We start from the raw sequence: 27,908 nt of genomic DNA on the forward strand, positions 1-27,908 counted from the left end.
AGGAAAATGAAGCTACTTGGTGTACGGGAAGGGGGACCCATGGGGTATGTGCAGAAGCCCAAAGACTCTACAGAAGCAGCAGCATAAACAAGATGGTAGGTGTGGGAGGTGCTTGAGGAAGGGAAGGACTCCAGCTTGTGGGATCCCTCACTTCTTATCATCAGACTCGTCTAGAAACTTGTGTTGAAACATTTCATAACGCAGAATTCGTGTGACTATCCAAACCAGGGGGTTGGGACAGGGACGGATGGACGTTGTTTCCTGTATTAAACTTGAGATGACTGAGAAGGCAGAGAGGGTCAGCTCACTGACACAGCCCAGGCCTGCTTTCTTGAGGTCCCTGCCTTGGCTCTGCCCGGGGTTTGGCTCTGCCCCGCTCCCGTTCCTGCAGGGCCGCGGGGAGCACATGCTGCCGCTCACCATCGCGCTGGGGACCGCGGCCTTATCCCAGCTTGAGAAATCCCCCGCCGACGGCAGCCACCCCAAGTTGTGTGCCCTTTTGAAACCGCACTGCCCGCCCCAAAATAACCCAAACCTGCAGGAACCAGCCCCGCTCCTCCTCTCCCGTGTTCCCCTGTGGGCAACGCTGGCTCTCCATGGGGATTGTCCCTCAGCCCCGGGGGTCCCCAGGGGGAGCAGCTCACGCTTGTCCACCTCCCTCCTCGGGAGAAGGGGCGGCAGTGCCCCATTTCTCCGGCCCTGCAGCCGGCCCGGGGGCCATGGCCCTGCCAGGCTGCAGCCGCCGGGCCGGGTCAGCTCAGCCAGCGGGCGGGCTGTGTAGGCAGACAGGCCGTGAGGAGGCGAGGAAGGGACGCGGGAATCCCCCCGCGGGGCCGTGGGGAGGCGAGGAAGGGACGCGGGAATACCCCCGTGGGGCCGTGGGGAGACGGCGGGGCCGGGCGCCGCCGGCCGCTGCCCCCCAACACCCTCCCGGCGCCGCCAGGGGGCGCTGTGCCCCGCGGCGGGCGGGGTCTCTGTGGAGACGCCGCACCCGGAAGCGCTGGGCGGCGGCGGTGGCGGCGGACGGACGGGCAAGCGGCGAGGGGCCGATGCCCGGCGAGGAGAGGTTGATGAATATTCATGTCGTAGCGACCGGCGGGGCGGGACGTCCCCCGGGCGAGGTCCAGCCGTGAGCTGATGGCGAGAGGCAGCGTCGGTGCGGGGGGCGGTGGGGCCGGCGGCCGGTGAGGGCGACTTGAGGGGCGGGCTCGGGGGTGCCTCTCGGCGGGGCGGAGGGGGGGGGGGTGGGCACCCCCGAGATCTCACCGCCGGGACCCTCGTCTTTCTGTGTTGCAGGCCCGGGCCCCGGCTGGACGGGCTGTTCCTGCGGCGCTTCCTGCGGCTGCAGGCCGTGCTCTTCCCCGGCTGGCCTTCCTCGGGCGTCCTCATGTTCCTGACGCTGCTCTGCGTGGCCTTGCTGGGTGAGCCTGGGGTGGGGGGCACGGGGGGCTGCACCCCTCCTCTGCTCCCCCCTTGCCGGGTCACCACCCGCCTTCATTTCCCTCCCTGCTCGCCTCTTTCCTCCAGAGCAGCTGGTTATCTACCAGGTGGGCGTCATCCCCAGCCAGTACTATGAGGTCCTGGGAAACAAGGACTTCGCCGGGTTCAAAACGCTGACGGCCGTGGCCCTGACTCTCATCGTAGTGAACTCCACGGTAAGACAGGGCACAGGATCCTGTGTTTTGGGAGACGGGGCGGGGGGAAGGCTGCCCATGGCTCCTGGCATGACCCTGGTGACAAAGGATCTGTGTCTGCCCTTGCTGGGTGTAGGACAGATCGCTGGTACAAACTGTTAGTTTTGATTTTGTTTTGGGAAATGCCCTTTCTCACGCATCTCTTCCTGTCTCTCTCCTTGCCTTCGTTCCAGCTAAAAAGCTTCGACCAGTTTATCTGTAACATGATGTACGTGAGCTGGAGAAAATCCCTCACCGAATACCTCCACGGCTGCTACTTCCAGGGCCAGGTCTACTACAGCCTGCACGTGCTGCGCGAGGACATCGATAACCCGTAGGCTGCCTCCAGCTTCTCTCAACCTCTTGCTTGGCTTCTCCTGGGCTGCTTCATGCCTTTTCCTGACTTCCCTATGTCTCTGGGTAGGGGCTTGAGCCCTAGAAGCTTTTGCCATTCAGGCACAAATACCCTCATCTGCCCTGAGTGGGAGGTGGTACCTGTTGCTGGGATCATCCATGACTGCGCGTCATGATGGTTTTAAGGGTAGGATGTTTCTGTCACAAGGAAGATGGAGGCCTGGCAGAACAGGGATCTAGTGCTGCTAAAAAACATGCTGTTGGCAATCTCAACCCTTGACACTTAGTGTGATGTTGCAAAGGGCCTGGCTGGAGTCAGAGCGCGCTGCCTCTCCCTGCCTTCACACAGCCAGCACTTTAGAATGCTCCCTGTTCTGTTTGAACTTCTGCCACCAGAGTCTCCAGCTGAACACAGTTTTGTTTAGTTGGGTTTTTAGTGGTCTTGATAACCCATGGGAGCCACATCCAGGAGGGGCTTTGCTTTGCACTGTATGAGGGATGCATTTCCCCTTTCCTCTTCCTAGGAAGGAAATGTCAGGGGTGACTTGAAATATGAGAGAAGGAGGAACATTCAGTCCCTCCTTGCTTATTTCAGCCCGCCCTGAGATCCCCTGCCAGTTTGCTTCGTGCAGTGTCCAGCTTCATGCAGAGTTTCTGACCTAGGCAGGCTGTGCAGCGAAGGTCAAATGCCTCCCTTCCTCACAACTGCCTGGTGACACTGACCTGTCCTTGCACACAGGAAACTGCTGTCCTAATTACGCACTGTGAAGAGTTAAAGAACCTACATTAGACATCATATGAGAGGTAGAAGCTTTTTGGTTTTCCCCTTCAGGGTTTAAAAATGTAATTATTAAATACTTGCTGAAAAAGTAGAAACCAGGGCTTAACTTTTTCCAAGTTGTGTGGCTTTATACAGTTGTTTTGAGACCCTGGAGAGGGCACCCCTGGCCTAGTTGCTGCACTGGTGCCATCTCCCATGTTGATGATACCAGAGGAGACCAAGCCCAAGGTCCCCGTGAGAAATGGCTGCCTTGCAGAGACTCCTAACTGTTGCTGATAGCGGCGACCTCAAGGAATTGAAGCAGCATCTGTGCTTCTCCTGCCCAGTGCTCCTGGCTCCCTGTCCTTGCCCCTTCATTGCACAGCATCACGGTCTGTGTGGCTGCACAGTGAAATAGTGCTGGGTGTCTCAGGTGGTTTGGGTTTTGTCTGTATTGTTTTTCAGCGAGGCCTGTTCTCTGGCTGCTTCTGCAGATCCAGTGCTAGGAGAGAGCCCGAGTCAGAGGAGCCGGCTGTGCACAGGGGGAGCAGCAAGAAGGAGAGGGCTTAGCTTGGGTCAGACACCCTTACTGCCAGATGTGAAATCACAGCTTCGTGATGCTGATGCACTTTCCAGCTGCTGTCGAGGTTACTTCCAACCTCCTTAACTTGCTTATTTCTCATAGTGCTTTGTAATGGTATGGAGTTTCAAGGAGAGGTTAAAAAGCCATGCCTGTCACCAAGGCATGCAGCGCTTCCCTGGCAGTGTACCACATTGGCCGTGGCCACAAGGTCCTGCCTGTCTTTTCCTTTGGGAAGGGGCTGGGGGGGGAGCAGGGAAGGGGAGAACAGAGGCCCCTCACCACATGACTGTCCTGCTCAGGTTTATTTTTAACTAGGGAATGTGTTCACATTGTGCAGTGAAATGCATGAGATAACTGGGTCGTTCTGCTCCGCAGCGATAGAGCCAGCTCTCCTGACCTTAGCAGACCAAATGTGTGGGATTGATATGGAGTATTTTTCATTACCACCTTGCCTCTGCTCAAACATCCAATCTTATTGTTAAGTATCTTTTTTGGTGCCACTACAAAAAATCTCTATATCTTGCGATTACTCGGTAAGGAATTTTTCCCCTGCACCAGGCACTTGGAGTGAACTAGAGTGATGAAGTGACCTCCCATTATGCAGTGCAAACCAAACTGAGTGTTAGATGCGTGGTGTCATCCATCTGGAAGGAATGAAGAGTGCGTTCTGAGTGGCATACAAACACTTGCAGTTCCTAGCAGGGCATCTGAGTTGATGTTTATGTGTTATCATTACGTGTTGCTTAATAGCTCGTAAAAAGCAATATCCTGCCATCAGTCTATAGCATAACTTAAATTATAATTTTATGGGAACAATTACAGTCTGAGGAGAAGGAGAAAATGATGACTGTAGGGTCAGCCAGGGTGAGACCTGCCCTGAAATTACAGCCATTGCTGTTCCAAGGCTGAAAAAGAGTTGAGAGATGAATGCCCTTCTGGTTATATCTGCCCTGGTGGCTAAGCCGGAGTCCAGCTTTGCTTTTCATTCTGGACTCCAGCATTCACAGTCATGGCCTTTCCACCTGGGCTTAACACATCAGACTGAAGCCCTCATCCTTGTGTGCTGAACAGATGAGGTGCCAAGGGAGTAAATATGCTGAAATCCTTTCTAGTTACCCCAAATGCAACTCCTGCTCAGCAATGAGATGGATGGGACTTGAGCTTCTGCTGGGCCATGGAAATTTTCTCTTGTGGGGAAACAGGAGTCACAGCTGCAGGTCCCTCCCAGGCAGGGCTGTTCCCCTGCGCCCTGTCTGAAGTTCAGGCAGTGAAACAGCCTGGCTTATGCCCTGTTAGGGAGTTAGTACTGGTTTTTGCCTCTGGGCTTTAACAGTGTCAATGGCTCTTTGTGTTGAGCAGGGACCAGCGTATCAGCCAGGATGTGGAGAGGTTCTGCAGGCAGCTCAGCTCCATGGCCAGCAAGATCGTCATCTCGCCCTTCACGCTGGCCTACTACACGTACCAGTGCTTCCACAGGTAAAGACCCATCCCGGCCCTGCTTTCATGCCTCTTTCCTATACTTGTTTTTGGAGCCTGGCACCCATGTTACAGCTCCCTCGGTGGATGCTTGTACATGTGGGTGAGTGGTCTCTGCATTCCAAAGGGAATTCTGCCTTGGCAGTGCTGGAGTGTGTAGTGCTGGCCCCCAAACCTCTGTGAAAGCCAAGAGAGGTCACAGTTGAGGGTTCTGACTGCTTAAGCCCAAGGGTGCTGGGATGTCCTTTGGCTTGGATTATTAGCTGACCTCTCTTTCTCCTCCTCTGTAGCACAGGCTGGCTAGGCCCAGTGAGCATCTTTGGATATTTCATCATTGGGACGATCGTGAACAAGGTATTGATGAGCCCAATTGTGTCTAAACTTGTGCAGCAGGAAAAACTGGAGGGAGATTTCAGGTGAGTCCCAGCAGAGCAGCGTTTTCACTGTCTCTTGGCAGCTCCTGTGAAAGCTGCATTTTTGTCCCCATTCAGTGCTATGTAGGCAGCTACTTCGTTTGTCTGTGACTTTCTCCATGCTCAGAGAAACCTACCTGTGTGGTGCTGCTCCAAAGTCTGCGTGCTGAGCACCCACCACCCCTTTCACTGCTCTGTGTCGTGTCAGGCAGTGTCCTTGGTTCAGTCTCTAGGCTGCTTGTCTGGTCATTGCTGGTGCCTCTGGTAGGCCATTGCATGTGTAGAAGAAAACTGCACATGAAACTTCCGTGGGTGCAGGTGCAAGGCCAGTGAACTACATCTACTGACAGAAATCAGGTTTCTGCTTCACCGTCACCTTCATGAAGTGCCCAAAACAGCACAGTCTTTCTGTATGCTCTGGAACTCCTCTCCTCCCCTGCCCCTGCAGGGTTGGCTGGGTGTGTGGCAGGGCTTTGCAGCTTTCCCTGGGGCTCAGGGCATTCAGGGACAGCAGCAGAAGCTGGTGTGGCACAGACCAGGGCAGTTGGTTGTGGTGATTCTGTATGGTGGAGAAGCTGGGCTAGCAAACAGAAGGCCCAAGGACTGAGATGATGTGCAGAGAGAGCAGGATACCAAACAAATATGCCACTGAGGTGGCCCAGAATGTGGCCAGCTTAGACCTTGTGCTAAGCCTTGATCTCTGGTGCCCTTTTGAGCCTGTTGAGTATTTCTGTCAAGAGATGCCTCAGATCAGTGCTCTGACAGATGCAAGAAAGTTTCCTGTAGCAAGGATGTTGGCTACATAGTTCACTGGGCATTTGTGCACAATCCTGATGATGTTGTTTGTTTTTTTTTTTTTGGTTGTCCAGATTCAAACACATGCAGATTCGTGTCAATGCGGAACCAGCTGCTTTCTACAGGTTAGTAGCCTTCATTTCTTTATGTCCTCATAAGGATCCTCCCAGTTCAGGGCATCCTGGTTGTGTTCACATATTCCAGAGGAGTCCAAGTCCTTTTGCTGCAGCCAGAGCTTTCTGTCCCCTCCATCCTGCTGCAGTGCCATACAGCCCTGACACTCCATTCTCCTTTGCATTCTGCACATCTTCTGCAGAAATATTCTGCAGCAGATGGAGACAACTATTTTTTCTCTGCCTCCCTTCTAACAACCCCAGAGGCCTGATACAGATTCGGTGCTGGCTTAGAGCCCGTTGCTGATGTTTTGCCAGGTCCTTACCTGGAAGATTGCTCGAGGTCTCATTACATCTTGTCAGGATGTTCCCCTGGGGGCTTGTTACAGGTTGTTTCTGGCCCCATCCTACTGCTGCTATAACCTGCGTGTCTTCTGTGGGTGTGCTAGCCGTTGCCTGGCCTCCTTACCTCTGCTTGCTCCTCTAGGTTGGTCTGTGCCCTGACCCTGCTAACACCATACTGCTACTCTCTGAATTTGTTCAGTGCCATTTACTCCAGAGCTGAACACACAGTCAGGAGCATAGCAGCACCTCCCCGCTTAGTTGGTTGAGCTGATGCTTGAAGCCTTTAAAGTATTTCACAGAAATGGCTATAACCCAGGAAAAGGGCCACAATTTTACTGTGACTTGTGTTGGGGTGCCTGGTCGGTGGCAGGAGGTCGTTGCTTCTCTCTTGTCACGTGTCTGCCTTTGCCCTGTGCGTTGTGAAACCACACTTCTTCCAGGAATTTAAGCAAGCAGCAGCTGTCCTGTCTCTGGTCTTCCCTGCCTGTGATCTGTATTTGGCTCCTTCATGCTGTAGTGACTGAGCATTTCAAGTGCTGTGGTGCTGTCCCCAAAGTGATTTGATTAAAAATCACCGATTTCATAAAGATTTATATTGACAGACACAAAACTTTGATTTAAATAACTGAAATCAATTCTGGTTTGCATTGGCAAGTTTGACTTATTTCTTTGTGGACTGGTTGATTCTTATTGGTTGATGATAATATTTCTTAATGGAGGAGATAATCTAACTACGTGCCCTTATTTAAGCTGCAGTACTTTTCCGTGCAATTTTGAAGTGTTTTGTTTTATTGCTAAGTAGAAAATGGAAAATGAGTTATTATTCCAGAAAACAGTGTGTCTTACTTCAATACAGTTCATTAATGGAAAAGCTTTACTTGGTGGGAAACTAGAATTTAATTTAATTGTACAAAACCAGGCAATTTCATGGTATGAATCTTAATTAAAAATAATGGAATTTTTTAAAAGGTTGCATTCCTAGAATCCTGCAAGAGGAGGAGCATGTAGTGAGTGGCTGCTTTTGATTGCCAGACTTCTCTAGCTTGTAGAAGCTCTTAGATCTTGTCCTCTTGCACCTGCCTAACTATTGTTTTGGTAAACCAAGAAACAAAACCTGAGCACTGTCACCTTTTTACTTCTTTGGCTTCTAAGCCTTTGGCAAACATGCTTTAAAAGTGAACTGGATGGGAGGAAAAGCTGAAACCTATACATCAATCTCTCCTCATCTGCAAAAGAAATGTCTCTGGTCTCCAGTGTCTTCCTTGCCTTAATTCCTTGTGTGCAAGGCTTTGTCCTTTTCAAATGGTCAGCAGCAAAGATTGTAGCTCAATAATTACCTGAGATGGGTTGTAGAGCAGTAATGACAAACTGAATTCTAACTGGAGGCATTTTTGAGAGTTTTTCTAAGAACTGAGAATCTTTAGAACTGATTGATTCAAAAATCTTAATTCGTATTTTTTGTGCAGCTCCCAGCCCTATCTGCTGGGGCCCTAGTGACTCCCCCCTGTGGTGTGGACCATGGTGGGAGCGCGAGTGTGTGCTGGGCACACGCGTGTGCTGGGTGGCAGGGGCAATAGCTGCGGCAGCACGTGGGAGTCTGGAGCGAGACGTGAAGCTCTCTCTGTGTTTTGCCACCTGAGGGCAGCCCAGCCCTTGCGAAGGAGCAGAAGGAACTGCCACGCTTGCTGAAAGTGGTGGTTTAAAGCCAAGATGTGCCTCCTTGCTGCTGGCTCAGCCTGGCTGTGGGAGCATCACTGCTAGCTCAGGTGGTGGGCGACCCCCTGATGGCTGTGGAGATACCCCTGGGAAAGGGGGGGCTGTGGGGCTGGGCTCACCCATGCTATGGGCTGCACTGCTCAGGGCTTGTCCGTGTCCCACTCTCTGTGGTGGGGAATGGGAAGAGGCAGAGTGGGGCTGCTGGCCATGCAGGTGGTGTTGGCTTGCTGTCACCTCACCTCTGCCCTCTCTGACCTGGCTCCAGCTGTGTAGCGGTGCCATCCCTTTTTTCAAACCGGGCTCTGCTTGGAAAGCGTGTGTGACCTCGGCTGAGCGTTGCTCCAGGCTGGGGCCTTGCTGACAGTGTCTGCCCTTGCCTCCTCTCCTGTATGCAACAGCAGCATCCACGGGCTCTAGGAGGCATATGCAGGGCTGCTTGTTCCAGCCAGAGTTTCTTGGTGAAGCTCTTCAGGAAGGCACTCTTGGCTGTTCAGTTCCTGCTCAACAAAGAGCTTGTTGCTTGGAGTCTCAGGTGCCAGACCCTTTTCGAGTTTCAGTCCTCAAGCCCATGCTTTGTCCTCAGTGTGGTGCTCCCAGGATATCTGTGGCATGTTGCAATCTTATTTTACAGGGCTGGGCGAGTGGAGCACATGCGCACGGACCGGAGGCTGCAGAGGCTGCTGCAGACCCAGAGGGAGCTGATAGGCAAGGAGCTGTGGCTATACAGTGAGTAGGGAGTTTGGGGGGTGAAATGGGGCATGTGGTAGCTCCGTTGCAGTTGCCCACGGGCTTGAGAACCTTACTGCTAGAGCAGCAGTGCTGTTTTTTCCTCTCCCACCCCTTGCTGGTGCATGAAAGCCTGGAGGGTGACCAGAGGATGCCTTCTGCAGTCCTAAAAGGGAATCCTGTTGTGAAAAAGCCTCGTAGATGTCAGGGTTGTGGAGGACCCATCTAGGTCAGAGTCAGAGAACACAAGCCCCAAAAGGAAGATCTGTGCTTTCTGTGGGGCAGGTGTTCAATGGCCAGGAAGAGGGCAAAGGGCTTGAGCTTTCGAGAAGGAGAAGACACAGTATATTTGATTGGGAGCTGTGGAAACTTCTTTCCCATAGAGGCTATCCCTTGAGCATAGTTGTTCCCTGAAAATCTCCCCTATCCCATTGTCACTGGGTCCAGATTTGAGCACTAAATGACCACGACCAAGACAGCTTTTCCTCATCACATCAGCCTAGTGAGCTTCTGAGCAACATAAGGGAGTGATAGCCCTGATTCCAGGTGTCTCTGTGGGAGTTTGGGGTCAAAAGTCTTTCTGCCCATTCTGGGCTCCAAGATAGGCTTCACAGCCAACCATCTTGCTCCAGAGCTTCCTTTTTGCCCTCCCTCCTGTTTCTTGTGAGTCAACCAGGCCCTTTAAGAGTAGAAATAAGTAGGTAAAGTGGTTTTTGCCCCATGGTGGTTCCTGAGCTGTGTGTCTGAATGACGTTTCTCTGTTCAGGGCCATGCCCCAGAGTGCTTTTTGCTTGGCAAATGGATTTCACCCTGGTGCTTGCGCTGTCCTGTGAAATGGGTTCTTCTGCTCTGGCACACCATGAAGGGCTGAGGCAAGGTCTTCCTCTGACCAGGTTCATGGGCTGCACTTGAGCCTGGCTGGGACAGAGGTTCCCACCCTAACTCACTGTCTTCTCTCAATGTGCTTCTGCCCAGTTGGGATCAACACCTTTGACTACCTGGGCAGCATCCTGAGCTACGTGGTCATTGCTATTCCCATCTTTTCTGGGGTCTATGGTGACCTGAGTCCGACAGAGCTCAGCGCCCTCGTCAGCAAGGTGAGCTAAGGGTGATCTCCCAGACCACATTGTGGAGGGTGGGCGGTCACTGAAGATGGAGGTTTTGTGTTGGGCTGGTGGCATTGGGGCTGGATAACCTGCAGCAATTGACCTTCAAGTTAGACTGTCCCTAGCTGTGGGGCTTGGAGCCAGCTGGTGTATGATTAACCTGGGGGTGAGAGCTGTCAAGGACACATCTATGTCAGTGTTTCCTAGCTCAGACCTCTGTATCTAAAACAAAAAGGGAGGTCAGAAAGCTTTTGGCTTTAGCAGTGTGGGTGAAGATTGGGTCCACGCAATGCCGCAAGTCCAGGTTATGCCCTGGACTGCTGCCTGTGGTGACCCTGGCCACCTGTGAGGCTGAGCTGGCTTGCTTTCACCTTCCTCACTTGACCTGTTCCCAGATACACAAAACTGGCTTGTGAATAGAGAATGCAGAGCTAAAAATAACTAAATGGGCACTGCAGGCTGAGACGCCCTGATCTGAGCCATGTATGGTGCTGGGGCAGGGCTGGTGCCACGGATCTGCACGACTTAGAGTAAGTGTGTTGGGCCTTGGGCTGGCTGGCAGGCACTCTGCAAACACCATCCCTGGGTGGTAGGAGATGTGTCCTGGCAAAAAATGCGGTCCAGAGCAGGAAAGCCCATCCAAATATGGTCATCATCTCCTTCACTTCTGCTGCCCTGGGTGACTTCTCCTTCAGTCTTGCTGGGACTGCTGACGTGGCCAAATGTCTGGACTCGTTGCTTCTTGGAGCCGTGAGGAAGGGACAGTGCCCCAGCGCTGATCCTTGCTCTGACATGATTTCTCCCCAGAATGCCTTTGTTTCCATCTACCTCATCGGCTGCTTCAGCCAGCTCATAGATCTCTCCAGCACCGTGACCGATGTAGCTGGCTACACGCACAGGTGAGCTTCTCCACAGGAAAGGGAAGTGCAGGACAAGATTCTGCCCAGGTCTGTGCTAAATAAATAAGAAACAATTGCTTGCGAGCAAGACAGCCAAGCACAGACAAGTTTGGCTATTGTGAGGAGGCTGCTGGCATTGTCCCTGGCATTCATGCGACCTCTTGTTTATCTAGGATTGGTGAACTGCAGGAGACCTTGCTGAGCCTTGGCAGGAAAAAAAATGATAACTACTCAGAAGCCAAAGCCAGCTGGGATTTGGACGGGTGAGTCTCCTCTCAGCAACTGGCTGGCTTGCAGCTTATGTCCCAGAGTGTGGGGCTGTCACGGGATGGAGGTGGCCCTTGGTGTCACAGCCTGTTGCATGCAGTTGACTGGAGCAGGCAGTGCTCACAGTGATTTGTCATTCCTGGGGCACATGGGGCAGGGCTGCTGTCACAGTCTCAGTGTGAACGCTTACCCCAGATCTCTCCTCTTTTGTCTTTGTGGTGGCCCAGCAGCCATTCTAGAGAGGACCCAGTGCCAAAGGACACAGCTTTCCTTCTGGAGCGAGTGACACTCTCGGTGCCATCCTCTGGCAAGCTACTCATCAAAGACTTGAACCTCAGGATCTCACAAGGAAACAGTGTGATGATTGTGGGGAACACTGGCACAGGGAAGACATCTCTCCTGAGGGTCCTTGGGGGGCTCTGGGAGAGCACGCGGGGTAAGGACTGCTGCTTGCCGCAGCCTTCTCTTTCTTAATCACGGCTACCCTGAGTTTGGAAGTCAGGAGTGGTGTGGAGTTGTGAGACCAGTGCCACCTTGTGTTGGTGAGCCTGTCACTGATGCATTGGAGCCACCCATCTCTGTCACATACTCTGTTCTGGCTCTCATTGCTTCGCTCTGTGTGACAAATATACCTTTTCTGGGATTTGTTGGCTACTTCATGGGGCAGGACTGCCCAGGGGGCGGTGGGGAGTTGCTGGCTGGCGCTGCAGGCTTGGCATGAGCGTGTCTCTGTGCAGGGAGCATCAAGATGCTGACCTGCTTTGGCCCCCGGGGAGTGGTGTTCCTGCCGCAGAGGCCCTTCTTCACCGATGGAAGCCTGCGTGAGCAGGTGAGCCCAGGGGCTGCCTCTGCTCTGGCCACAGCTCTGCTCCCGGCTGTGGTCATGCCCTGCCAACCTGTGTGCTGCAGAAAGGCCTGCAAGAGGGAGGATGTCTGTGGCTGCTCCTTCCCTCATGCCTGAATTCATGCCACCACTGTTGCACCTCTGACAGACTGTGCCCAGCTCCCTCTGACATGGCTTCTTTTGGTCTGTTAAACAGGTGATCTATCCCCTGAAGGAGATCTATCCAGTTTCAGGTATGTGGAAATTCATTAGAGCAATTAGCCAACCCTGTGGTGTCAGCTCTGTGTCCCCCTACCCCAGTGCAGTTTCTCCCCTACTTGCCCCATCAGGAGACATCGTCCATTTCACTTTTGTTTTTCTCTGCTTTTCCCTGGAAGATTTACCTCAGTGTAAGTTGAGGTCAGCTCTGTGTCCCAGGGCCTTGCATGCAGTCGAGATTGGGCTACATGGATCCTTTCTCTCCCCTGCCCTCTTCCTAAGCCAGATCACACGTGGTCCCCTGCAGCTTGCAGATGTCCAGGTTTAAGTTTCTGTCTGAGTGAAGCAGTGTTAGGTGCTGCTTTCAAACACTTGGGAGTCACAGCCTTGCAGAGAGTAACTGCAGCCATCCATCAGCTACTGTTGTGGCTCTTCAGCAGCTTCAGAGAGGTCCACGGCAGATGCACAGCTGCTGACTGTACCAGCTCAAGTGTATCTTCTGCTCCACAGCTGGTTCACCCAGATGTTTTCCCCATCCCACATAAAATCATTTTGCTGCCCGTTACCTGAGTCCTGCTCCCATGACTCCACCACCTGCAGTGGACAGGCAGCCATGAGAGAGCAGTTGGTGGGCAAGGGCCTTGGCAAGAGAAGCCTCAATCCTTGTGTTCTGGCTGTGTCTGGCTGTGACCATGAACTGAGCCAAGTCCCAGGTGTATCTGCAGAGCCCAGCTGCCTCCTGGCACACTGCTCACAAGCATGGTTAACATTTTTAAGGAAAGTCAGTCTTTGGGAGCTCTCTATGCCAAAGCTCAGGGCTTGATGTAGTTAAATGGTCAAGTCATCTACACCGACCCCCAGGAGATCCTCCAAACCTTCCCTCCTGCCCCACCGACTCCTCCTTGCACACACATTGCCTCTGCTTATGTTCTATTGCTTTCTCCCCTAGGGTCTGTGGATGACGAGAGAATTGTGCGATTCCTGGAGCTGGCTGGGCTGGTGAGTCCCCCGTGGTACTGATGCCTTCTTTCCTGGTACTGCCAGCAAGGGAAGAAGGGATGAGGTTGTGTGGCAGCACAGTGTGACCATGTGCTGGACACATGCAGGGACATTGTCTGCAGCTGGGACAGGCAGAGGAGGAGGGATCCAGAGCAGCTACAGCTCAATCGGGAAAAGAGAGTAGCAGGAAGCGGGTGGTTCTGCTCAGGGCTGGGGGCTGCGTTCACAAGTCTGCTGTGCTCTCTGCAGACTGATTTGCTGGAGAGGGCTGGAGGACTGGACGAGCAGGTGGACTGGAACTGGTAAGGGAGCTCACCATCTGCAGCAAACACTTCTAAGCACACACACATTGCCGCTGGACTGATGAACACTGTGTCCTGTGGGAGGTGGGCAGCGTACAGGGACACAGCCTTCATGCCCCAAGCATCAATGCCAACAAGCACCAGCCATGCTGCTCTGCAGGCAGCTGTCTGTGCCCAGGTGTGCAAAGCCAGTCCCAGCGTGGAGGGGGGTACGGGGGACACATAGGGACAGTTGCTGGGGTCTCTGATATCAGCAACCATAAGCTCTTCAGCAAACAAGCTCTTTTTGTTGAGGGTGATTTTTAATCTCGACCCCACTGCAGGTATGACATCCTGTCCCCAGGGGAGATGCAGAGGCTCTCGTTTGCACGGCTCTTCTACCTCCAGCCAAAATATGCAGGTGAGTGACTGTGAAAGAAAAAAGGGGAGAAAAAAAGAAAGAATAGGCAGGGCCTTTGGTGTAAAAAGAAGCTGGTACAGAGACAGATCATGAAATCTCTTCTTTGCTAGGAATATGCTTCATCTTGGCTGTTATTTTAGCAGCATAGCATGCAGAGGAATTCAGTGTGAAAGTATTCCATTATCTGTGTGGAGGGTGGTAAATCAAGAGGCTGCATATAATACATTCTTTTCTTAGGGAACTAGTGATTAATGGTCTTGGTCCATGTCCGATGGCACCTGAAGAAGCCCCCTCTCAGCATGCTCACCAGTCATCACGTAAAGAAGCATGCATGCTAGGGAGCCTAGGGTCAGCTGCTGTATCTGAAGCTTGTGAACCTCTGTAGGGTTGTGGAAGCAATGTGGGAAATTCAGCTGTAATGCAGCAAGAGAAAACAAGGAGAAACATTCCTGAAAGGTCACAGAAGCAGCTTCCATTAGCATATGGGGCTAATTGCTTTGCCTTAGATCGCTAGTGACTGCTGGGGGAGCTGTTGGAGGACTTGTCATGAGGGCCAGGGTGGGTGTTCCTGAACAGAGCCAGTGTCAGTAGCATGTAGCCACGGGTAAATATCTCTCTTTCCCTGAAGCTTGTGGCACAGCTCGGTGCTGTCTGGGCAGAAGGAACCTGTGGATTGCAAACTAAAAGCTGTAACGATGGTGTAAATGAAATTGAATTTATCTGCTGCAGATCCGTAGTATTTACCCTTGGCTGACAGGAAGGTGCCTCAGGCTGCCCTGGGTGCTCCAGGTGGGGTCTGGGCTGGAGGGGTGCACAGGCAGCTGTGCAGCCCAGCACCCTGGCACACAGCCTGCCTTGAGAGGGTCATGTCTTGGCTTTCACAACAGAGGGGATGAGGCAGTGGCTGGCGGCTGTTGAGGCAGAGGAATGAGGTGAATGCTGCTGTTTGGGTGGATTTGAGGGCTTGTGGGAAAGGGCAGCTTTTCCAATTGACTGACACCAGCTGTTCCAGAGGAAAATGAGAGTCCTTAGGCTTCTCCTCACTTGCCTTCTGCAGATACTTTTGATAAAATCTGGTTAATATGTGAAATGTTCTGGGCAGTTGCTGCTCCTTTGTCTGGGGGGAGATGACTAGTTGGGAGAGGATTTGTGGGACTTAAAACTTTTCTCTCAGTGCTAGATGAAGCCACAAGTGCCTTGACAGAAGAGGTGGAGCATGAAATGTACCGGGTGTGCCTTCAGCTGGGCATGACACTGATCAGCGTGGGACACAGAGCCAGCCTGGAAAAGGTAAGATGGGAGACAGCGCTCCACACATCCCTGGTGGTGGCAAGACAGGAGATGTAGAGAGGGTCCCTGGCGAGCAGAAGGGAGTGAGTGAGGCTGGAGAGCCTCACTGTGGGAGGACATGCCCTTGTAGAGATATCCCTCAGTCGTTGTGTTATTAAATTGCAGTTCCACAACTGGATTTTGAAACTTCATGGGGAGGGAAGATGGGAGCTCACTCGCTGTGACAAGATAAAGCCAGGGAAGGATGGTGAGAAACATGCCCTTGTCTGGCCAGCCACAGAACCTGCGCACTCGTGGGAGAGCTCTGAATAGCAGACATGGAGCTGCCAAGCCAGCAGCTGACAACAAGGGATTCATCCAGTGCAAGAGCAGTTCTGGATTTTGCTGATGGACACAGAGCCAAGTCTGTGGGGTTCTGCTGGGAGCAGACACATCTATGCCATCCTTCTCCCAGCCCCCTTCTCCTGCTTCCCTGCCTCTCATGGGGGAAAGGGCTGAGCTGCCAGAATGCCCGAAGAGCAGATGCTGCCTCATGGGGCTTGTAGAAGCAATGGCCAGAGGAACCTCCACTTGTCCAGGATGCAGTGGTGTGAGGCTCGGATACAGCCTCCTGTTCTGCCCTCTGTGCCTCACTGAGACCTCTGTCTCTTTGATACACGGCTCTGCAGAACAGTCTTCTGTACCTGTGGCTCTGTTGAGGGTTGTGCTCTCTAGCAGGAGCCAAAGGATGCACTGTAAGGGGAGGAAAACACTGACACAGAGGAGGGGCACGTCTCTGCTCTCCTTATGACACAGGTTTACAGGTCAAAGGAACATGGAATTGTCTAGCTTGGAAGGGACCTTTCAGATCAACATTTTTGTATTAAAATCTGCATCCTGTTTTCCAACGATGTTTATGGAGAAGAGTCAGTATTTGTTAACCAGGCTGCTGCATCTGTTCCTTCTGGGGTTTGCTTTGGAGGAGATGCCTGTATATTGGCAGTGGTCCCAGACTAGACTATTGCTGAAGAGCAGAGCAGGGGTAGGAGTAACGTACCTATCCAGGGCTGGGCATCCTGCTCTGCTGCTACCTCCACAGCTACTGCAAAGCACAAGGAAGCCCAAAGAGGGCTTGCGGCCCTCTGTTTTTAGGGCCTCCCCTTCCTGTCCTGCCTATGTGAGTCATGTTCTCTCCCTTGCCTCCCACAGGTGTGTGGAAACAGGATTTGAGGGTCTGTGTTGCAGAGGAGTCACTCTAAGACTGCAGTGCAGTGGTCTCTGAGCACTTACTGGCCACCAGTTGCTTAGTGACGTTTCTGGACGTGACCCCAGTTCTGCAGTAGAGGAGCAGGAGGTGGCTGGTGGCAGAACCAAGCTAGCAGCTCTTCTGCCCCTCCACCAGGCGCTTGCGTTCTTCTATGATCTGCTGCACAGCTTCATGGTCGTCCAGGGTCGTTAGGTCCCCAAGCTCACTGGCCTTGTCCTCCACAATTTTCCTTAGGACCCGACGAATAATCTTCCCCGAGCGTGTCTTGGGCAGCCTCTGTGTGACCTGTGACAGGAAGGAGCAGAGCTAAGGCTGAAGGAAAGGGGTTGTCCAAGCTGCCAGGGTGGGTGTTGAACTGGCCTGCACATGTTACCTGAACATACTCTGGAGCTGCATACTTAGCGATCTTCTTTGAGATCAGCTCCCGTAGCTCAGCAGTAAGAGTCTCCTGCGTGTAGCCACTGTCCTTCTTCAGCACAACAAACACATAGGCTCCTGCCAGGAGGACCAGAGGGTTACTGAGCACCCTGCACAGTGTGCTCCTGAGAGCCTGCCTGGACCTAGTGCTGGGAGAGGTCCCTCTCTGCTGGTAGCCCCAGGGGATGCTCTATAGCCTGAGCTGTAAGTGCTTTTGGCCATGGTGCTGCTGGTGCCTAATGCAATGTCCAGCTGGTCTCACGTGTGGGTTGTGATGGTTGTGCTGAGATACCCACTAACATGTTGGCAGAGTGTTGCTACCAGGGGCTGGTGTGATAATGCCACTTCCCACTGCAGCACAAGAGCCCCAGGAGAGACATTTCAGGGACAGGAAAGCAGGCATCTTACCTTCTCCCTTGATCTCATGTGGGTAGCCGATGACAGCAGACTCTGCCACTGCTACGTGGTGATTCTGGAAGAGAAGAGGGCTGGGGTTTGGCTCGGTGCTTTTGGCAGGCTGGCTGCCACCTGGGAGCTGCCCTGGCCTGGCTTGGCTGCTACAGTCCATGGTAATGTGGAGAGGTAAGGAAGGGCCTCATGTGGCCTCTGCCCTTTTTCCCTCTTCCCTCAGCAGGTCTGTCTGCAAACCCAAGTCTTCCCCCTGGCTGCTATAGGCTTGCACCTTCTAGACCCTTTTGTGTGCCTCCAGGTTGCTCCACCAGGTCCCACAGTCTTTACTGGCCCATGGATGCCCCTCAGCATGCCTGGCTGCTGCTTTAGGATTCACCCACTTACAAGCATGACTCTTATCAGGCTTTGCTGCAGGGAGTGAGAAGGGAGAGGAGAGGGTGGAAAGCTGTTCCCACAGGCAGGCTGTGGGTCCAACACTGTTCCTGCTGCTACAGCAGCAGCACGGTTTAGAGTATTGCAAAGAGGCTTCCCTGAGCACCACTAGTGTGCCTTTCCTGCCACCTCAGGTGGCTTTACCTCCCACTTCCACCTCTTACCACAACATCCTCCACTTCTGCAGTGCCCAGCCGGTGCCCGCTGATGTTAATGATGTCATCTAGCCGTCCTGTCAGCTGGTAGTAGCCCTCAGTGGTGCGATACACACCATCCCCAGTGAAGAAGAACCCTGCAGTGGCCAGAACCATGTCGAGGTCACTTGTTACAATAAGTGTGTGAGCTGCTCACCAGCTGCGCTCCTGCCCCCTTCTTTTCTCTCTTGTCCCAGGGCTTGTGTACTCTGCTCCTTCCTCAACTGCTCAGCATGAAGGTTCCTACCTTCCTTGTTAGTCTTCTGCTTCTGCTGGTACCTGCTCCATCATCAAGCTCCTTCCCTCATTCTGCAGTGTGCTGGCTAATGGCCAGCCTGCCTCATTGCCACAAGCCTAGAGCACTGCTCCAGCGCAGGTGCCTGTGGTCCTGCTGCTCCTCCCCTTTGCTTCACGTCAAGACACACACACTTGGGCTTGCTTATTGCCTCTGGATGAGTGACAGAAGCTGACAGGGTTTGCAAGACATGCACTGAGAGGCCTCTCTGCTCGAGGGGACTGAAGGCAGGACAAATCCACTGCCCTAAACCTGCACGTGATGCAATGGGAAAGGTGGGTGAGAGGGACACATTCCCAGGGCAGTGCTGAGGTATTGGGCATGAGGAGATAAAGGGCCTAAACACTGTGGAGAGCCTGTGGAAGAATGAAGCAGTAGTACCAGCTCTTCTGAGTCCTGCCCCCATGCAGAAAACCCGCAGGCATATCCAACCAAACACCTCTGCAGTGACCTGCCATGCGTTTTCCTTACCTGGATAAGGAGTCAGATAGGTTTCCAGAAATCTCTTGTGGTCGTTGTAAATGGTTCGTGCCATACCTGGCCAGGCTTGTGAGATGCAAAGGGCTCCAGAAATGTTGTTTTCCAGAAGGACGTTTCCCTGTAAAATAGTTACATTTTAGTAACCATAGCTGACAGTACTAGTAACCAAAGCTGACATCACTAGCCATGTGATGGAAATGTCAGAGAAGGCAGAGAGGAGAGTCCTGTGCCCTCAACTCTTAATGGGACAGGCTCAGTCTCTCCCAGCAGATGTCTGCAACCGGCTGCCTACCATGATGGGACGCAGGGTCCCTCCAGCGAGGCTGGCTGTCCCTGCCCAGCTACCTCAGCTTAGAAAAACCTGTGCCAGGGAGCCCAAGCACAGCCTGTCTTGTCAGGACAGAGAAAGCTAGAAAACAACTCAGCTTCTGCACTAGTTGGAAGAACAGCTTCACTGTTAGTCCCTTTTCAGTACAGAAGGTTGCCATCTAGCAGAGGTGAGCAGGAAAGACACGCTTACAGATCTCCACTCCTGTCAGCAGGTACAGGCTGCAAGCACCTGGGGGAAAGTGGGCTGAGCCAGTGCCTGGGCTGCAGGTTTTAAATGTACCTTGTCATCCATGAGGGAGGGGCTGATCCCAAAAAAGGGTCTCATAGCCATGCCTGGAAGGATTTCAGCTCCAGGATTAGAAGGACGGGGCGAGATACAGATGCCTCCTGTTTCTGAAGCAAAAGAAACTGTAATGCTCATCAAAGTCAGGGACAGGCAGAAAGCCAGGCAGCACTGCTTGGCCAGTAGCCTTTGCCCTGGCCCTCACTGTGCCCTGATGGACCACAAGCTGGGGCTGGGTTTGCCAGAGCTGGGGAAGGCTCTTTGCAGAAGGATGATCCTGCTCATTTAGTTCACCAGAGATCTGCTCCCTACTGTCAACTCCCCTGTGTTTCTCTGGGTTAGCTTTAACGCCATTTCTTTCTTTAGTGTTTTGGTGTTTATCCCCTTACAGCATTGCTCACACAGAGTGTCACTAACAAGTGTTCCAGCTTGGCCAACAAAGCAGCAGGTCATTCCTAAAGCCTGGGAGGGCAGAAGCTTGAACAAGGGTTTGTACAAATCTCACCAGTTTGCCACCACGTGTCCACAACTGGGCACCGTGTCTCACCAACCACACGGAAGTACCACTCCCATGCCTCCTTGTTGATGGGTTCCCCCACTGCAAGCAGAAAGATCAGGTCAAAGAGACAGTTTCCCAGGGCCCGGTTGCGAGCCACCCCCAAATGGCACAGTCTCCCCCTTTTCCACTCGTTGCTTCTCTTGGCATTCATAGGAGAAGGCACAACTGGATGCCCAAGGGTTTGCATCCAGCAAAGCTCACACCACCAGCAGTTACCTGAGCCAAGCACTTTGAGAGAAGAGCGGTCATATTTCTTCACCCATTCATCACCGTATCTCAGGAGCAGGCGGATGGCAGTGGGTGCTCCATAGAACTGGTTAATTTTTAACCTCTCCACTGTTTCCCAGTAGCGGCCTGGAATGGAAATAGGGCCAGTAACTATCCACACAGGTCCTCCCAGCCCGAGACCTAGAGGGAGAGGAGGTGAGAGCAAGAGCTCTCTAGCAATGTGTGGACCCTCAGCCAAGTTAACCCCACTCTGAGAAGGACTAAAGCAGTCCAGGAGCAGCAGCAGCCCCTTTTCCTCCACATCACTTAACTCTCTGCTGCAGGGAGGGACAGGGAGACACAGCTTTACCCCTGGAGAAGCAGCAGTGGCTTCCTAACCAGAGGGAAAGACTTCCCCTTGCTGCTGGGCATGGTCTGCCATCTGCTGCAAGCATCCTGGCATCAAGCTGCCAGCTCCCTGCCTGCTAGGGGTCTCGCAGGGTGGCTGTGGCATGTCCCTGCTCCCCTGGGGCACCTTCTCACTCACCAGGATTAGGATGGACGGGAGTGCTCTCAAAAAGGACTGTGGTGCCTCCGTTGCAGAGGGGACCGTAGACCACGTAGGTGTGCCCTGTGATCCAGCCGATGTCTGCCACGCAGCCGAAGACATCCCTGTCCTGATAGTCAAACACATACTGCGCAAGAGAGGAGAGGCAGTGAGGGGTACAGCCTGGGCCTGCCCTCCCAGCAAGGGGGGCCACCGGGAGCAGTGTACCCTCTCTCAGCCCCAACGTTATTGCATCCTCCTCTCTTCCTGCTACCCCTGCAGGGACACCACCTTCCAGCAGAGAGTTTTTTAAAACATTATCAGGAAAAAGAAAAAAGAATTAAAATAAAACAATAAAATAAACAATAAAATAAAATGAAACAATAAAACAAAATAAAATAAAATAAAACAAAATAAAATAAAATCAAATCACCAGGCACTTTATGAAGGTGCAGGAGGAAAGAGACACTTTGGAAAAAAAAAAAACACACCAAAAAAAACCCAAAAAAAAAAAAAGAAGGTGCAGGAGGAAAGAGACACTTTGGAAAAAAAAAAAAACACACCAAAAAAAACCCCAAAAAAAAAAAAAACAAACCACAAAACACACAGCCAAATTCGCTTTTCCAAAGGAGAGAGTTACAGCCTTTCACCACAAAACACACAGCCAAATTTGCTTTTCCAAAGGAGAGAGTTACAGCCTTTCCTTCCTTCTGCTGTGTCTAGAGAAGGCTGATCTAAGTATCCTGTAGCATCAAAATGGGGAGAACTTTCAAGGTGAGGATGGTCCCTCCACACCTACATGAGGACATGGAAGGAGGGGCGTTGTAGGCAAGAGCCATGTGGTGGAGGACCCCACGAACCACCCCCAGGCACTGCTGGGCTCTAGAGGCACAGTAAACACTCGGGAAAACCCTGAGCTCAGCAAGAAGCCCAGCATAGGAGCACTGAGGCTGCAAGCAGGGGGACCGTGAGGTGCCTTTCTCCAGAGCTGCAGGAGTTGGCACCTCTCCACCTCAGCTGGAGGAGCACAGCCCTGTGTCTGCAGGCAGACAGAAGAAAGCAGAACAAGCTCTTCTTCCCACTGCCCCATGTCTTTCTCAGGAGACCCTTGGCTGCAAGGCTGGAATATGAGGGAACGATGCCTGCCCTGTGCAGGGCAGAACTGAGCACCATCAGACTGTTAGTAACATGTCCAGCTTCCTCAAGCACTCTCCTTCATTTCCTTTCCTTGGCACCAGGAAAGCTCCCCAGGGGCTGGTCTCCCACTAGCCCATCACTTCTTGCCTTCTGCTCTGGCATCTGCTGTTTCAGACATTTCCCCCATCTCTTCCTGCAGCTCCCTGCCTGCAGGCTGCCAGCTGGGGACTCCAGGACATTAGGCGCTCCAGGGTGCTCACAATGGAAGCTTCCCCTGCTTGCTCTGTCTCTTTTTAAAGGGAGCAGTGAATTATGGTGGCAGCAGTCTGCCCCATCCAACTGGGAGATCTGAGTGTGCCAGCCCTGTGTCACGGTTTCCAGTGCTCCTGGGTGCTAACATGGCCACGTGCTGCTCACTCCCTGCATTGCCATTCTGGGATGGCAGCCCTGGCTCTCACAGACCAGCTCGGATGATCTCAAGAGGGTCATGTATCAAGCTGGGCACAGTTTTACAGGCAGCTTAGATCACAGGAAAACCAAGGGTTTCCACACCTCCCCACTGCACACCCCATAAGGTCTGGCCTCCAGCATTCACAGCTGACAGAGAGGACCCAGCCAGCCCTGAGATTGCTATCTTGTAGGGTGTATGGTCTGAGGCACTGCTGGAACTTCAGTCATACACAGGGAGCTACAGACCCAAAGATAAGGGGCTGTTTGGAGAGGAACTCCCTCTTCAAGAGGACTACATATAATGTCTTAGGAAATGTCCCTTGCAAAAAAATTCCTGCAGCCAAGTGCTTTTCCATGCTGTGCTCAGTGCCCTTTTGTCCAGCTCTGTTAGAATTTGCTTTGGGCATGCTAGGGGTTAAAGGCTTTCTTCTTCCCAAAGATGACCCACACTCTTCAGATGTAGACCCTTTGTCTTGAAGACACCCACCAGCTTTTACAGATATCCTCAAATGGGGTCATCCCAGAAGTACTACCTTCCATCTCCTACCTGAGTGGGTGTAGTTATACTTGGGGAAAGGAAGCCAAAGGTTTTATTCTTTCTTCTCACCCAGTAATATAAAAATTACCCTTAAAAGCTGAAAAAGCCAAGGAGGTAGCTCAGAGGAGTATGTGTTTAGGAGGCCCTGCTCTGGAGATGTACGGCTCTTCCCTGCCACCTATTTGCAGGTGTGCTCCTCTGGGCTGATGCTAAAGGAGGGCTTTCCAGAGACCTTGCTCTGGATAAAGATGTGCTCATGGTGCAACAAGGCAGCACATTTATTCCCTTCACTGGCTATGAACTGCTGGGTCATGGGTGGTCTGTGGGTGGGATCTATTACCTTGTGCGTGAGAGCAGCAAACAGCAAGTAACCAGCTTGGGAATGAACCAGACCCTTGGGTTTGCCGGTACTGCCTGATGTGTAGAGGAGGAACAACATGTCTTCACTGTCCATGGCAGCAGGCTCACAGCACACATCCTCCTTCACCATCTCCTGTGGGAGAGAGCACAGCAGTTGACTCCGGGTCTCACAGGCTTCCCTGTGTTGTCCTTACACTGCCTGTACACCTCTCCCTCATGCCCCTGCACCCCCATATCATCCTCTGCACCTCCGCTCCCCTCGCTCACCAGCCTGGTCCCCCTCTCACCTTGCCGAGCTGGCAAACCTTCTCCTCAGCCAGAGCAGACCTGCTGAGTAAGAGGCAGCTATTTTTATGCTGCTGCTGCTCTGACCAGCACAGAAGTCTTCCAGGAAGCCTTTCTAGCACTAATTGGTTGCAGATGGGATGAGAAGAGGTGAGGAGATCTCTGTGCAGCTCCAAGGAGCTCACAGAAACGCACGGCAAGCGCTCACCTCTTCAGAAAGAGTGCTCCATGCTGGCAGCCTGGCCACCCTGCGTGCCACGAATAACAGGCACACGAGCAACCTCACTGCCTGCTTCCTCGGATGCTGGATGCCAGCAGCGCTCACAGAGAATGCCAGGCCTGCCAGCAGAGCGGTGTGTGACAGTGCAGTGGCAGTCCAAGCCTGCACTCACAGCCTGTCAGCCTGTGTCTGGGGGTGTTCCTAGCCCCTAGTCTGCTCTGCTGAGTCCTGGTTTGCACTGCCAGCTCCTGAGAGTAAAGGGCTGGTGCTGTGGGCAGAGCCACCACTTACCCCTCCTGGTGGCTCCTGGTACTCTCCTAAACTTGTGTGCAGCTCCAGCTGCCACTGCTGCTGCAGAACAACGTCCCCACATCGTGTCAATGCCAGCAAAACTGTCATGGCCAGCCAGGACCCTCTCCCCCCCCTCCATCCCTGCTCCCAGAGTGGACACATTGCCCAGGGGAAATGGCAGTAGTGCCAGGCAGTCTCACCTCCTCCAGCGGCACGTCCAGGGCTGTCATGGGAACCTTGCTGTCAGTCCTCATGGAAACCAGAACACGTTTCACTCCTGGGCACTGCTTCACAGCCTGGTCCACTGTCTTCTTTAGCTCAATAACCTTGCCACCTCTCAGCCCCTGGTTCACGGTGATCACTGTCTCCGACTGGGCTGCAGAAGACAGAAGAGACACATCAGCAGCTCTGTTCCCCTCCATCAGGCACACAGCAGTCTGGCTCTACCATGACCATGCACCTCTCCCTCTGTCTCCTACTGAGTCCACCATTTAACAAAACCAGCAGCTTCACATCTTTGTTTCATTCCTGCCTGCTGGCATGCCCTCAGAAGAGATGCTGTACCCCAGCCCTTGAGGGAAAAGGAGACAACTGGTCCATTCCATGGGCTGAAAGACCTTTAGGGAGCCCATGCCATTTCCTGGGGTGCTAATCCCCCCTCCATGGCCATACATCATGGCATGACACGCTCCAATTAGCCCAGGGAGCCTGACTCAGAAAAGCTTTGCCATCAGCACAATCCTTGAGCCCCCCAGCTGCCAAACCAACAAGCTCGGCACTGTGCCCAAAGGGAAACACTGAGCACGTCCCTGTCACCCACTGGCTCTTACCGTCTCGGATCCTATCTGCCAAGGACTCTGCACTGAACCCGGCGAACACCACAGCGTGCACAGCCCCGATGCGGGCACAGGCCAGCATGCTAGCCACTGCCAGCGGGCACGGGGGCATGTAGATTGTCACCCTGTCACCCCGTTTCACCCCTTGCCGTTTCAAGGTGTTTCCCAGGCGGCACGTCAGCTCCAGCAGTTCCCTGCCCAAAGAAGCAATGGCACAGTCAGAGACTTTCTTGCAGGTCTTATCTGCGTGCATAGAGATGGGGGGGCTCAGAGTCACAGGGGTGCAGCTTACATCCCTATGCACCCTAAGCCCCCACGCTGGAAGTCCATGGGAGAGCTGTAAAATGTCTGTGGGAAGGGAAGGAGCAGACAGTCACTAACATGGCCTGTTATTTATCGAAAAGAAATAAACCAGAACGGCCTCTGTACAGAGCCTGACACTCTCACTGGCCAGTATGAGGAGCAAGCCATAGGGCCAGCAATGGTCACTGGCAGTTCCTGTGGCTCAGCAAGCCCGCATCACCTCAGCTGACTTTCCAATGACAACCTGCACATTTCTCCTGAGCTGTACCCTGCAGTTCTGGAGGCTGTGCGAGAAAGGTTAGATATCTTCCCCCATGAAAATAGGGCTTCATGCTTTGCTTAAGCTGGGAAGGTCAAGTCCTCCAGAACTTGTGCCCACCAATGAGAGCAACAGCTGTAGGAAAGCGGTGGAGCAAAATGGTGCCTCTCCTGAGAGCTGCCCCTCCCAAAAACCACAGCTTGGCTGCCAGTGACTCATTTCACAGAAGGGCTCTCCATGCAGGGAGGTTGGCAGGGGTGAATGGTCATGTTTGTTGCACGAGGTCTGGAGCCAGAGAGGACTGAGGGACTCATTCTGTATGCAGAGGGATTCAAGTGGATTCTGCAGTGGAGACCAATATAGCAGACAAATTGAGCTAGAAGGTGGGGGGCCCCAGACCAACCTAGCTGGGCTGGACAGGTGGTCCCCCCAGAGAGCCAAACCCAGCAGTGTTGATGATGTGCAGATGAGCATGGGACTTCCCAACACCCGTGCAGCTCTGAATATGGCCTCTCTTGCAGATGGTTTAGTTGTAAGTACTGACCTGTACGTGACCCGCACCTCCTCTCCTGGTTCATCCTTCTCCCAGATTAAAGCCACTTTGTCTGCAGCTGCATGGACGTGTCGGTCCAGGCAGTTCACTGGAAAAAACGACCCAGTCTCATTGCCAGAGCAACCCTCAATGCCTCCTGTCTCCCATAAAGGCATCACCGGCAGCCCTGTTTCCAGGGAGTCAGGGCTGTGTGTGAGTCTTCTAGGCATTAGCCTTGTGCATCCACTGAAACAACCTTTGTAGATACCAGCCAGCAGACCACAAGCACCTTCCCAAGCCCATTCCACTCCTCACCACTCCAATACCTACCAATCCCCACTATCACCTTCCCCCTTAATTGCAACCTAACAAAGTCCAGAGCAGACACTGCCTGAAGTTCCTTTTGGAGGTCACATCCCCAATACCCTCTGTGGGCCTGGCAAACATTAACTCAGCCATCACTCCACCCAGCACTGCCTTGCAGCTGCCTCTGGGGTGGAGTAGGGCAGTTTTTTGGAGGCGGTGGTCATAAATAACAAATGTAGGACAAAACAAAGCTCTGCGCAGGAAGGCCGCAGGGTGCATTTGTCCAAGATGGAAGAGAGCCAGGGCCAGGAGTGCACAGCCCCTGGCTTTCCAGGGACATGGTAGGCTGAGGCTTTGGCTGTAATTCTTCCGAGAAAAGTTTTCCATGTTGCTGGCAGCTGCAGTTTCCTCAGAAGCCTTGTTCCACTCTGTGTTTTCCTTAAACCTGCTTCTGAAATTATGGGATGATGCAGCAGCCCCACTCTGCATACCAGAATGCCTTTTTCTCCTGACCATTTCTAGTTTTCCAGGAGAAAAAGAAGCAAACACAGAAGGGGGAAGAATAAAATCTCAGATCCCAAAGGCAAATAATTCCCATTCTTCTGCTCAAGTGGACTACATGAGACTGAGATTCCTGAGTCTCATAATTTGGACACTGGAACCAACAGCACAGTGAGTACGACACGGTATCACCAGCCCCTGTGTCATCCCCTGGTAGCCCCCTTAAGGCAGTAGCCCCAGCCCACAGAAGAGCCTTCCACGGCTCTAGGGACTTCCAGTACCACTCATTGTTCCCATATTCTGCTTTCCATAGATACTCACTGCCTTTGCTGGGCAGGGGTGACCTGGTGCAACACTGCCTGCTGAACGCACAGGGTTCAGTGCTGTTGCCCGTGGTCCTGCAGAACAGAGCCACTGTGGGATCCACAGAGGCTGAGCCGGAGCAGCCCAGATCCCAGTGCATCCCGATCCAGCTGCAGCCCTTCCAGCAAGACCCGGTTTCTCCCTTAGGACCGGCCACATCCTTACACTACAGCCACTGCAGCGCAAACCAGAACTTTCAGGGAACTCCCTCACTCCAACCCTTTAACTCTGTGCTCCTCCAATCTGCTCCCAGGGCTGAAGCCCTTCACAAAGAGGCACGTGGTGGGCTCCCATGTCCTCTGACTCTCTCCTTTCCTTACCTGCCACATTCAGCTTCCCTCCCAGGAACCAGGAGACCCTGCCCTGGCGCAGGTCGCAGTCCTGGACAGAGTGGAAGGGGGTGATCCAGGTGAGCCGGCTCCTCCCTAATGCTCCCCAGAAGGCATCTCCCTGCTCCACCGACACCTTGTACAAGCCCTGGTGGTCGTTGGGTCCAGGGAAGGCGATGGCTTCAGGCATGTAGGCAGTGAGGGGCCCGTTGCTCCAGGGTCGGGCAGCCACTGACCCAGGGGAGCATCTGGCAGCCTGAGGAAGAGCTTTAAGGCAGCAAGCCCTGGCCAGCAACCTGGCCATCATCTCGAGGTGCCTGCCTCTCACCAAGGAGATGGGTGCCTGGAGCTTGTGTGGCCGCTTGGGACACCCAGCCCAGGCAAGATGCGCCCCTATGGAAGCTGAGGCTGTGCCACCCTGGGCAGATCGGGCACAAAGCTCCCCTGCACAGGGAGCCAGGGTGCCCCTTCTCCCCAACTTCGATCCTCTCCTCCTCTCTCCCAGAGCACTCCAGGGAAAAGAAATTCAATCCCTTTA

The 27,908-nt window shown here is 53.2% G+C and overlaps 2 protein-coding genes across 5 annotated transcripts; one reads left to right on the forward strand and one right to left on the reverse strand.

The window, feature by feature from the left end:
* Window positions 1-1,071: 1,071 nt before the first annotated feature.
* ABCD4 (ATP binding cassette subfamily D member 4) lies at window positions 1,072-16,159 on the forward strand. 3 transcript variants are annotated; one of them, XM_014941979.1, is made up of 19 exons: window positions 1,072-1,184; window positions 1,297-1,421; window positions 1,528-1,655; window positions 1,868-2,007; window positions 4,730-4,846; window positions 5,137-5,262; window positions 6,129-6,179; window positions 8,860-8,954; window positions 9,930-10,051; window positions 10,868-10,959; window positions 11,133-11,222; window positions 11,454-11,662; window positions 11,964-12,055; window positions 12,267-12,303; window positions 13,218-13,267; window positions 13,517-13,569; window positions 13,893-13,969; window positions 15,144-15,259; window positions 15,425-16,159. In XM_014941979.1, the coding sequence occupies exons 1-19, from the start codon at window positions 1,138-1,140 to the stop codon at window positions 15,569-15,571; spliced, it is 1,914 nt and encodes a 637-aa protein (XP_014797465.1). In that variant the 5' UTR covers window positions 1,072-1,137; the 3' UTR covers window positions 15,572-16,159. The 3 variants fall into 3 exon arrangements, with proteins under 3 accessions (XP_014797465.1, XP_014797466.1, XP_014797468.1); XM_014941980.1 differs by having other exon boundaries at window positions 11,457-11,662; XM_014941982.1 differs by lacking the exon at window positions 1,072-1,184 and having other exon boundaries at window positions 1,295-1,421; window positions 1,533-1,655.
* LOC106888026 (acetyl-coenzyme A synthetase 2-like, mitochondrial) lies at window positions 13,865-27,854 on the reverse strand. 2 transcript variants are annotated; one of them, XM_014941977.1, is made up of 15 exons: window positions 27,362-27,854; window positions 25,884-25,980; window positions 24,772-24,971; window positions 24,142-24,317; window positions 23,126-23,278; window positions 20,661-20,808; window positions 20,123-20,260; window positions 19,853-19,945; window positions 19,345-19,457; window positions 18,726-18,852; window positions 17,930-18,057; window positions 17,331-17,394; window positions 16,879-17,000; window positions 16,529-16,790; window positions 13,865-13,977 (listed from the first exon to the last, which is right to left on the reverse strand). In XM_014941977.1, the coding sequence occupies exons 1-14, from the start codon at window positions 27,675-27,677 to the stop codon at window positions 16,614-16,616; spliced, it is 2,052 nt and encodes a 683-aa protein (XP_014797463.1). In that variant the 5' UTR covers window positions 27,678-27,854; the 3' UTR covers window positions 13,865-13,977; window positions 16,529-16,613. The 2 variants fall into 2 exon arrangements, with proteins under 2 accessions (XP_014797463.1, XP_014797464.1); XM_014941978.1 differs by lacking the exon at window positions 13,865-13,977 and adding an exon at window positions 14,128-14,382.
* Window positions 27,855-27,908: the final 54 nt, after the last annotated feature.

Source organism: Calidris pugnax, unplaced genomic scaffold (assembly GCF_001431845.1).
Source record: "Calidris pugnax isolate Ruff unplaced genomic scaffold, ASM143184v1 scaffold56, whole genome shotgun sequence".
NCBI classification, from domain to species: domain Eukaryota; kingdom Metazoa; phylum Chordata; class Aves; order Charadriiformes; family Scolopacidae; genus Calidris; species Calidris pugnax.

Excerpts from the sequence above, each read along its gene's own strand:
- ABCD4 (XM_014941979.1), top strand. The coding sequence starts at position 1,138 with ATGGCGAGAGGCAGCGTCGGTGCGGGGGGCGGTGGGGCCGGCGGCCG. Across the intron at positions 10,960-11,132 it reads GTAGCTGGCTACACGCACAG|GATTGGTGAACTGCAGGAGA; the intron begins GTGAGCTTCTCC and ends TTGTTTATCTAG. Across the intron at positions 12,304-13,217 it reads GGAGATCTATCCAGTTTCAG|GGTCTGTGGATGACGAGAGA; the intron begins GTATGTGGAAAT and ends TTTCTCCCCTAG.
- LOC106888026 (XM_014941977.1), bottom strand. The coding sequence starts at position 27,677 with ATGATGGCCAGGTTGCTGGCCAGGGCTTGCTGCCTTAAAGCTCTTCCT. Across the intron at positions 19,946-20,122 it reads TCTCAAAGTGCTTGGCTCAG|TGGGGGAACCCATCAACAAG; the intron begins GTAACTGCTGGT and ends TTCTGCTTGCAG. Across the intron at positions 19,458-19,852 it reads GGACACGTGGTGGCAAACTG|AAACAGGAGGCATCTGTATC; the intron begins GTGAGATTTGTA and ends CTTTTGCTTCAG.